This window comes from Ranitomeya imitator, chromosome 3, assembly GCF_032444005.1.
Source record: "Ranitomeya imitator isolate aRanImi1 chromosome 3, aRanImi1.pri, whole genome shotgun sequence".
Classification (NCBI taxonomy): domain Eukaryota; kingdom Metazoa; phylum Chordata; class Amphibia; order Anura; family Dendrobatidae; genus Ranitomeya; species Ranitomeya imitator.
This window is the reverse complement of record NC_091284.1, coordinates 732106278-732117407: the sequence shown is the minus strand read 5'-3', so window position 1 is coordinate 732117407 and position 11130 is coordinate 732106278. Positions and strand designations below refer to the sequence as shown.

General features: G+C 41.1%; 1 protein-coding gene across 1 annotated transcript in view; it reads right to left on the bottom strand.

The window, feature by feature from the left end:
* Positions 1-5137: 5137 nt before the first annotated feature.
* The window catches only part of LOC138672315 (aquaporin-2-like), a 30666-nt gene continuing 24673 nt past the window's right edge, over positions 5138-11130 (bottom strand). The window contains exons 3-4 of the mRNA XM_069760262.1: positions 8697-8777; positions 5138-7001 (exon numbers count right to left, since the gene is read on the bottom strand). Of these exons, the coding sequence (XP_069616363.1) occupies positions 6801-7001; positions 8697-8777 (282 nt within the window). The 3' untranslated portion in view covers positions 5138-6800. The remainder of the gene's footprint in view (positions 7002-8696; positions 8778-11130) is intronic.

Sequence of the window (11130 nt, the reverse complement as noted above, 5' to 3'; positions counted from 1 at the left end):
GCATCATTATAGTCTATAGCCCCGTTGGCCATATGTTCAAATCCCGTTTTGTGGGGGCTTCGGAAACAAATCCTGATGGGGCCACTGAGCAGGACGCAAAATACAATGTGAAAGTACACTTACTGCAGAACGAAATAAAACATTTTTTTTATTTCACCTCTATTATCCATCAAATATTTGGCATGCAATGAATTAACTTTAATCCAACCGTGTGTTATAAGATATTTTTCATTGGGGCGTGTACTTTTGCCTCCTGTCTGACAATGACAAATCATAACAAGTAGCAACATAGAGGTGCAGAAGGACTTGTAATCATAAGAGTCACATGACCTGAGTCCACAGGTCCTATCAGCAGCAGTGTACAGCCTAATTGAGCACTGAAGATAAATTACACAGCACAGAAGTGTGGATCTATTTACTCGAGTTAACAGCTCCACACTTCTGTGCTTTGCATCATATCTTTCTAATATCACCACAACGGAGAGGAAAAGTTAAAACACAAATAAAAAGATTCCATTCTGCTGTCATTACTACATGATGAGTGAAGTTCAATGTAAAATACATGTATTTAGTTACAAGTCATCGTCAAATCAGGGCTTTACATAGAGAAAATGGCAGCCTGTTGCAAAACTCACTACTGATCTTGGCTCAGGCCATCAAATGATTTTCATATCCCATCTCAGAGCGAGGGCACTCTTGTAGCTTGTTTACTAGCATTGCTAGAATGATAAAGAAGGGGAACTTTGAGCACATGGACCTAAATCAAAGGGGAAAGTGCTGGTTTTCTTCTCATAGGTGGCACAGCAAATGCAAAATGGAAGCGAAAGAGCCACTGGTGCTAGATATTTCACGGGCAGATGAGATGCAAGGCAGCTACGGTGCTTGTTACTGTACCTGGGTAGCACCAATTTCTTTTCATGAAGAAAACAGGTAGTCCAATTGGACATCATATTCGTTATTATCCATCTAATAACCATCATATTGATATTAATATGCCTTGAGCACCAAGAGAGCATGTCCTGCTCATTCTGTGGTCAATACACTACAGGCAGTAACCCTGAGACATTTTTGCATTTAGCACCTTTCATTCCAAAGTGATGCATACCATGTTTAAGATGAAAAATCAAACCAGTATTTCCTTCCTTTATTTTATGACACCAATCTACTAAATACATATAGATGTAGACAAATGAATTATTACACCACAGCTTAAAAAATATATCTGCACATAAATTAAATATGGATTTTAGGCTTTCGCTTTTTCTTTGTAAGCATAACATATTTTGTCAGGCAGTGAAATAATTACATTTCCTATTCCTATATAAGATCATTCTTTGTAAATAGTTACACTTCGTATAGCATTTATAACAAGCTCCCCTGAGTATAACGATGGACTTTATTTTGGTTGTTTTAGTAGGGTCACGGCTGTTGTCTGCATTGCTCTAGGAATTCATGGGCTCATGAAAAAACGTTATCGCCCTCCATATCCATATCATTTTTAATTTGATCTTCATTTTTTTTTATCTTTGCCCCACCACAACATATTATGAACTAGCTATTGAACCCGTTCTATGCCCGGGTGGCGAGCATTTATATTGGTATATGGTCTCCATCCTGGTATGTGCTGCTCCATCCTGCGTCCCCATCCTGTCATGTGCTGCTCCATCCTGCGTCCCCATCCTGTCATGTGCTGCTCCATCCTGCGCCCCCATCCTGTCATGTGCTGCACCCATCCTGCGCCCCCATTCTGTCATGTGCTGCTCCCATCCTGCGCCCCCATTCTGTCATGTGCTGCTCCCATCCTGCGTCCCTGTTCTGTCATCCTGCTCCATAAGATGCTCCATAGTATATGCCCCGTATCAGGTGGTGTAAGTAACAAATAGCTGTGGCACTTCATGCCACAGCCTCATGCCACAGCAATTTGTTACTTGGGCCACCTGATTCCTTTCCGCCGCCATTTTCTTGGTCCTCCTGCTGGCAGAATTGGTGCCTGTGCAGTCCGCGCTTTCCGGCGCCATTTTCTTGAAGACACACTGCAGTGCGCAGGTGCCGATTCCGGCAGCAGGATAAAGAAAATGGCGGCAGAAAGGAATCAGGTGGGGTAAGTAACAAATTGCTGTGGCATGAAGTGCCACAGCTATTTGTTACTTACGCCATTCCTTTCCGCCCATTTCTTCGTCCTCCTGCTGCCGGAATTGGCGCCTGCGCAGTCCACGCTTTCCGGCGCCATTTTCTTGAAGATACACCTGCAGTGTGTCTTCAAGAAAATGGCGCCAGAAAGCGCGGACTGCGCAGGCGCCGATTCCGGCAGCAGGAGGATGAAGAAAATGGGCGGAAAGGAATGGCGTAAGTAACAAATAGCTGTGGCATGAAGTGCCACAGCATAAGCAGGATGCAAATATGTGCACGGTGTCCCGCTGCTCCTGACCCCCTGCTCCCGGCAGTCCGCGCCTTCCGGTTCCATTTTTTTTTCCTGACACTCTATAATGTAATGCTAGGAGCGTCGCGCCTGCGCAGTGTATAAAGGCTTCGGACAGAGTGACGCTCCCAGCGTTATATTATAGATAAGGTCTTATAGGTTCTTTTTAAATCGTCCCATAGTTAGTAGAATTTGCTTGCCTTCTGCTGCATTTTTGGGGCCCTTTTGAATTAGAAGTAATCTAATACAACTTGTCTAAAAAATTCTTTGAGATCTCTGATTCCATGTGGATGACACATGAATTAATATTCTCCCCCTTTACATTTTGTAGGTTCTTTTGTTAGTAAATGTAAAGGGGTGTTCCAGGGGATATTTTTCATTAACGTCTTAGACTGTTCTAAAATAAGAAAATATATTATACTCACTTTCACACGATTCTTGTTCTCACACATCGTGAGATCCTAAATGATCTCTGCTTGCTGCTCTTCCAGAAATATCTGAAAATGCCTGGTCAGTAGAGATGAGTGAATCAATTGGGGTGGTATTGAATCCTACTCAAATTTTATAAAAAATCTATATTCGCCAAAATCCAGATTTTTGGTAATTTGCCTCAGTGCAGATTCAGCAGAATGGCTGCTAGTTTTCTGAACCGTAATGGGCCAATGAAGGTAAAAAAATGTTGTTTTTCTCACCTCTCTGCTCACTTCTTCGGCCCCTCCTCTATTTGCTGCCACCTGTCCTATCCTCACCAAATCTTCTGATATTCAGTGGCTCATAATGGAATCTTCAACCCTCCTTCATCTTACCAAACTTCTGGGTGCTATGGCACCTGGGAGAGTTCTGCACAGGTGCATGGAAGGTCAACGGCATAATGACATCACAACATGCGCCATTGACCTCCCACACACCTGAGCAAGACCCTAATGGGCACCATGACACCCAGAAATTCAGCACAGAGCAAGAGGACCAAAGATTCCAACACGAGTGCCTGGGGATCAGAAGATGTGGCAAGAACCATAATGGTGGCAGTGAGTGGCAGAGGGACCAGAGCGATAAGCCAAGGATGAGTATAATGAATATTTTATTTTGTACACAATGCGTTTTTAATGCTCTGGGGTCTGGAAAAACCACAGAGCATAGTAACACACGAACAGGCAAATTCAAATGTTCCTTAATCACTATTGGTCAATTAATCACTGGCTGAGCTGGATCACCATTGCAGTTATTATTTAGCTGAGTAGCCAATTTAGGACATTAGCCTTGGGTTGAGGACGGGACTAGAAATCAGAGGCCATAAGGGAGCAGATGAGCCAGAACTGGACCTGTCGAGCATTGTGTAACATTTTTTTATTTTTAATTAAATTCTACTTGAAGAACGGTTATAGAAGTGTTCAACTATCTATAATACATAAGACAGAGCGTGACATGCCGCATAGTGAAAGCTTTCTTTGTTTTTCGCTAAAGGGAATCTGTCAATAGGTTTTTGCTACCTTGAATGAAATAACCAGTTTCCATCAATGTGTCACTTATTGAGCTTCTTATTGTTGTTTTTATAAAACCACTGTCTTATTAGCAATTGATTATCACTAGATGACTAGTAAACCTGCTACCAGGTAGTCCACCACCAAGCCCACTAATGAACGCCTACATTCTGCTTATGGTCAGTGTACACAGAAAGCAGCCAACCAATGGTGCAAAGCTTAACATTCAAAGAACTGGCAGATCTAAAGCAGGTATAATACAGTGGTATTTTAACTACATACATACAATCTATATATATAATTGTCTAAGGGTTTTTCCGTCTGTCTGTCTGTCTGTCTGTCTGTCTGTCCTGGAAATCCCGTGTCTCTGATTGGTCGAGGCCGCCAGGCCTCGACCAATCAGCGACGGGCACAGCATCGACGTAGAAATCCCGCGTCTGTGATTGGTCGAGGCCGATGTCATAACGGTTGCCATGGCGACGATGATGTCATAAAGGTTGCCTCGACCAATCAGCGACGGGTACAGTCTGCCGCGAATTCTGGAATCATCATTGTCCATATACTACGGGGACATGCATATTCTAGAATACCCGATGCGTTAGAATCGGGCCACAATTTAGTAAATAATAAAGAGCTGTAAAGTAAAAAAAATATATATATTGGTATCTAAAAAGGTTTCTGTAGCTAATATTTCCCTTATAATTGACTTTATAATCTTCTGGTTAGAGGTAAAATGTTGCCAATATTTCTCATGTAGCTGGCAGCAATTGTAAGGACTATGGAGAATCATGGCAGTATCATGATTTAGGGTTACGGTGATGCCATGGGTCCAGGACAGCCTGTTATCATTGAAAGGAATCTCTCAGCAAATTTATGCTACCCTAACCTCAGGCAGGTTCCCCTAATGGAACTTTGGATTTGTATATGTATTTCAAATGCTATAGCAGAATATTCAGGCTTTGTCCATTAACATCAGCTGGAAAGAAAGTGAGTTTTGCAGTAGAACCACAACCAAAGGAATGCAAAAAACTTCAAGCTTAGTATCCATTATTATAACAAAATGTAAAAAAAAATACACTGGTATAAAATAGTTTTAAAAAATGCATGATTAAGAAAGGCAATTAATAAGTAGTGATCTTATTCCAGTTTAGCAGGTGTGAACGTCACCAGTTTTATTCTGGTGATCAATTATATTTTCAATATTTATTAACAAATTGCCGTTACAACACATCAAACTCCCATTTTTCTTAGTTTATTGGATTAGCTTTTGTTTCCATTACATATTGTTCTAGTTTTGAAAGGCAGCTTGGCGAATTTAAACTTGTATGTGAAAGGATCTGTCAGCAGGTATTTGCAATGTAATCTGTGGACAGCATGAGACATGGGTTAAAACATTGAATTCATCGATGTGTGATTTATCAGCTTTTGTCTTGTTGTTCACTTAAAATGGAGGTTTTATCACCAGGACATTATCATTGTGAGGACTAGTTGCCTCCTGATCTGACTCCACTCCCTCCACTGATAAGCAGCTCAGTGTCTATAGACTATGTATACAAAGCCTGGTGTGGGTGGAGGGGGAAGCTTTCTCAGCTCTGCTACATGCTACATTATTGTGTCAGAACTGCTGTATCCGGTAAACTAAGTGATAGAGAGCTAGAGATACCGGAGAGAGATAGCTTTAGAATGAGCGCTGTGAATTACAGAAGAGGGATCTTTTGAAATTCTCATTGGCTTCCTTCGTCGAGTTTTTGAAATGACCAAAGCCTCCAATTTCCCGGAACACATGTGATCTCCTAGGAAAGTATTGAACATTTTTCAAGCTCTTTATTGCAAACACAACCTTAGTAACCCCAACATATATTTCTATTGATGAATGGATGGTAGTTGATTTTTACTGCTATACTATAACACACTATCTGCAATTTTTATTCACTGTTTTATTCACTCTCTGTCCTCATCTCCGTTACTAAACTGTGAACTGTGACATCTTCTCACTATCCAGATTCACTAGAAAGTGACTGCTGCATTCACTGCCCCTGCTTTTATACAGGCTATTAATGGCTGATTGGCTGTGCTATACCATGTGATGTGATAGCTATAAAGCATTATCGGGAAGCCCATGTGAGTTTATTTGTGCTTTCTCCGGCTCATCTTCTGCTTTGTGTAAAACGGTGATGAGCATTTTTTTTATGTTTTATGTGAATTAAAGTGCAAATTGTTCCAATTTGTGAGGCCCAGAAAGTTTCCTACAATTTGACATTAATTTGATTCACATCGAATCACTCATCTCCAGTATAAGAAAACTCTATGGTCACAAATATTCTCATTTCTTCAGTTTCTCTAATGCATCAAAAATGAAAAATGAAGCAACTACAATTTTACTTTCTTCCTATCGTGCATTTGATAGGTTAACAAATAGCATGGGGAAATGTAGAAGGGAGCGCGGGTTCTGGATCAGACCACACATGATTTATTTGTAGTCTGTAATCTGTAGTCCAAGGAGACGCGTTAATTTGCATAGCGAGTATGGAGACAATATAATAAGGTTTTTTTTTATGAAGACTTAAATATTTTCAACAGTTTTGTTATTTGTCATTTTAGATGCATTTGAGCTATGCAAGCGCTGCATTGGTGATCTTATTTGATTTAATGTGTTGAACATGATATTCCTGTGATAATAAGCCAGTAATATTGTCCGCACATACTTATTTTCCCACCACACACTGTCTTCAACAGCTTTATAGAAAATGCAATGAGTCTGTATTTTATATTAAAAACTGTATTTCCTTCATTTTTAAGATTTTCCAACCTATCTTCTATCTTACTTATAGTCTCCTATAGAATATGACAAGTTAGAGTGTCATCACGGCTCTTTTTCCGCCAATCCCATAAAGTAAAGGTTACAATGTCTGAAGTTCCATGGATTTTCTCCTGGGCTGTTCCTGTCTTTCTTCCCAATCTTCTTCTACTTCTCTCAAAGTTGGCATTCTTCCTAGGAGCATAGACAACTTCTCAGAGAAGCTTTGCTCTTGGGGACATAGCACATAATTATAGATTAAGGAAGCTAGGATAGCCCCTACCATTGGTCCAATCCAGAAGATCTGCAGAGATAAGAAAAATATAGAGAGAGATAAAGATTTATCCTGATGTTTGTATAAGATAAAATATTGTCTGTTAGAGCCTCAACTATTAATAAATAAAGCCAAGCATTATTGTGGACAACCCCCGGGGCCCTGCCTTGTCCGTGTACAGGGCGTGGTGTGGATAGGAGGCCAAACACCACCGCTCCCAGCGCTAACGCTATTCAGGGGTCCCTGAATGCCGGACTCTCCATCATCAGCTGCTGCCAAGTTACATGCAACACTATGTCTCCTGGTTCAGGTATGGGGTGGGAGGTTCCTTTCTCAGCGCCCTCCTAGCCCCTTCCTCTTCCTCTCTGGACAGAGGATGGAGAGTGAGCGTTGCCACTGCGGTGTCAGGTGATCCATGAGAGGGATATTTAATCCCACCATATCCTCTTGCTCACCGCTGATTATTAAGCCACACTTCAGTGGTACAGTTGGTAGTTCTTGGTGAGTGCTTCTTTAGTCTGTCTCTGGCTCTTGTGTATTGTGACCTCTGGTTCCTACATCCCTGTTTATGCTCCCTCACCTTCCAAGTTTAGTTTGCTAGGTTCGTCTCTGCCTTATCAGTATAGCTTATTGGTGTGTTTGACTTAACTGTGGCAAGTGTGCCCAGCCAGCAGCCACCCCGCTATTGGCACCTGGGAAGGGCTCTGCAAAAGTCCCCTCTCTTTAGTGGGAGTGGGTGAAGAATACACCTGACCCTCAAGGATGTGTATAAGCATGACGGCTTGGGCCAATTGTGTCTGGCATTCTGCTATTGTTGGCCTTCAGTCCGGTTATCTCACCATTACTCTGATGTTGCAATATGTGTTCTAAGTGATAATAGGGCCATCATTATTTGCCCATCCGAGATCTTATTCCTTGCTTTTCAAAGTAAGCGGCGCTGTGCACAATAGGAGCTGAAGAGAAGCGGACAGAGGCTCTGTTATGCAAAACTGCACTTACTTTGAAAAGACCATTATCAAGGTCCTCCAAGGTTCGATTTGCTATATGTTGATGAATTGGAACTTATATACATTATCATTGACCAAAAAGATTTCCAAGACCTTTGGTCCAGGGTCTACGTCGGTTCTCCGAGGCAGCCGGACCAATGCAGTATAGAGCCTCCTTGATCATCACATTTATTCAGGGTTCCTATGCACCTCTTGTGAGTACTATCATCGTGATATAGCATGAGGCATAGTGATCGGGTCTGGGTATGTTAGTTAATAGGCCTCCTGTAACATGATGATGTTGTGGAGCCGAGCAATCATTAGGTAATAACACGGCACATAGGATGCCAGCATCCAGGAGTCAACTAAGGAAGCATTGTCCTGGTCTAACTGCCACGGGGTAAGATGTGGACACTGAACAAGGCTCCTATGAATCTTTTTGCTTAACTCTACAGTAATATACACAGACTACTATTCGGTCATTACATATACGTTTGTGGCATTTTGTTACGTGTTCTGTTACAGAGTTGAAACCCATACAGCAAAAAATAAAAATAAACTTCCTTTATCATTTACGGTACATCTATTTTATTTTTTATAAATATCCAACAAATTGGAGAAATACCTAATGCAGTCGCCATTTTTTACACCCAGTGTCATAAATAATGTAATAATTTCCACTTATTGTCATCTTTTCAGGGTTTTTACTGCATTTTAGAGGTCTCTTCATTTGTCTTACCCAGTGTGTGTTGAAATTTCCAACTACCAGAGCTGGTCCAAATGAGCGAGCTGGATTCATTGAACAGCCGGTGAAATAAATCTAAAGTCAAGGACGAAAGAACAGTTTATATTGGGATATTACATCATCTAGTAAGAAATATATTAATGTTATTATCTGCAAGTGTTGGTGGCAATTCAATCATTACAACAGATTATCACAAAGAGCCCATTACCATTACTCACATAGATAAACATGTAACCCGTGGCATGATAATGTGATGCAAGTAGATGAAAGTTATTTTGTTTACTTTTGTCATCATTGGGCAGAAAAGTATTCACATCGATTTGTTTACTTTTATAAGCTGATATCAATCAAATATTTCATGTTATTAAGATTAACAAAATATTTAAAGGCATTGATTGCTTTAGTATTAAATTAATAGAATAATCCCACAACAATAAGCGGATTAACTAGTTTAAGACCTGGACATTTTTTCCCTATTGATGACCAAGGACAGTAACATAATTTTCAAGAGTTTTAAAGATTTCTTTCACTTGGATAATCAAATGACATTTATTGTATATATATATATATATATATATATACACACACATGTATATATATATATATATTTATATTTAAGTTTTTTTGTTTAGGGCAATCTTGCCTTGTGCAGGCGTGTACTACGGAGGACAGAGAATGAAATTCAATCCAATATTGCAGCCAGCATGCAGCCAGCGGGTAAAGAAAGGGTGAATCAAACACCCGAAAACCCCGCCTCTATGGCTGAAGATTGTTCCCTCCAAATTCAGGTGACAGAGTCCCTTAAAACATTTAAATGCTGCTGTCAATCATTGACGCAGCGTAAGCACAGGGTTGTCATGGTAGTCGAGCGCCTCCTGGAGCTGCCATCTTTGTCCTACTGTGAAGCCCAGCCAGAGAACATAATTTTTTGTATATACTGCAATGCAAAAGTATAGCAGTATATTGGTCAAGGGATCTAGTCTTGATCAGTAAAAAACAGTAATAAATAAATAAAAAAATTAAATATATATAAAAAATATATAAATATTTGAATCACCCTCTTTTCCCTTCATTAACAATAAGGGAGTAAAAAAGAGAATAAGGATATTTGATCTTTAAAAGCATAAAATTAATTAACATCTTTCTGATGTTAGACATACTAGTGTATCCAATGTCGGCTCCCTTGCTTTTGATGTGGGCTCATGAATTAAGCCCTCATCCTTGCTGGTAGATGATGGCTGTGTTAGGCTACTTTCACACTAGCGTTGTTTGGCGGCGTACATCGCAATGCGTCGTTTTGGAGAAAAAATGCATCCTCCAAATGTGCCCGCGGGATGCGTTTTTTCTCCAAAGACTTGCATTAGCGACGCATTGCGACGTATGGCCACACGTCGCAATTTAACGTTTTTTTGTGCTTCAAGTCCGCCATTTTCGACCATGCATGCGTGGCCGAAACTCTGCTTCCTCCTCCCCGGACATTACAATGGGGCAGCGGATGCATTGAAAAACTGCATCCGCTGCCCCCATTGTTCATTTCTTTCACAACATGCGTCGGTACGTCATGCCGATGCATGGCAACGGCCCTGTACCGATGCAAGTGTGAAAGTAGCCTTACTCAGCCATCATCTGCTACTAACGCATGCTGCGGGTATCCTGTTAAATGCTGCTGTCAATCTGTGACGGCAGCCTTTATAGTGTGATGCAAGGAACAAGGTATTCTAACCACCCACTAGGTTCAGGCTTGAGATCCAACTACCAATTAAGTATATCAGGTGATGTGCATCTCTGCAATGAGGAGGGGTGTTGTCTAATGACATCAAAACCCTATATAAGGTGTGCTTCATTATTAGACAACCTCCTTTCCTTTGGCAAAATGGGTCAGAAGAGAGATTTGACGGGCTCTGAAAAGCCCAAAATTGTGAGGTGTCTTGCAGAGGGATGCAGCAGTCCTGAAATTGCCAAACTTTTGAAGCTTGATCACCGAACAATCAAGCGTTTCATGGAAAATAGCCAACAGGGTCGCAAGAAGCGTGTTGGTCAAAAAAGGCGCAAAATAACTGCCCATCAATTGAGGAAAATTAAGCATGAAGCTGCCAAGATGGCATTTGCCACCAGTTTTGCCATATTTTAGAGCTGTAACGTTACTGAAGTAACAAAAAGCACAAGGTGTGCAATACTCGGGGACATGGCCAAGGAAAGGAAGGCTGAGGCTGAAAAACGACCACCTCTGAACAAGAAACATAAGATAAAACGTCAAGACTGGGCCAAGAAATATCTTAAGACTGACTTTTCAAAGGTTTTATGGACTGATGAAATGAGAGTGACTCTTGATGGGCCAGATGGATGGGACAGAGGCTGGATCAGTAAAGGGCAGAGAGCTCCACTCTGACTGACGCCAGCAACGTTGAGGTGGGGTACTGGTATGGGC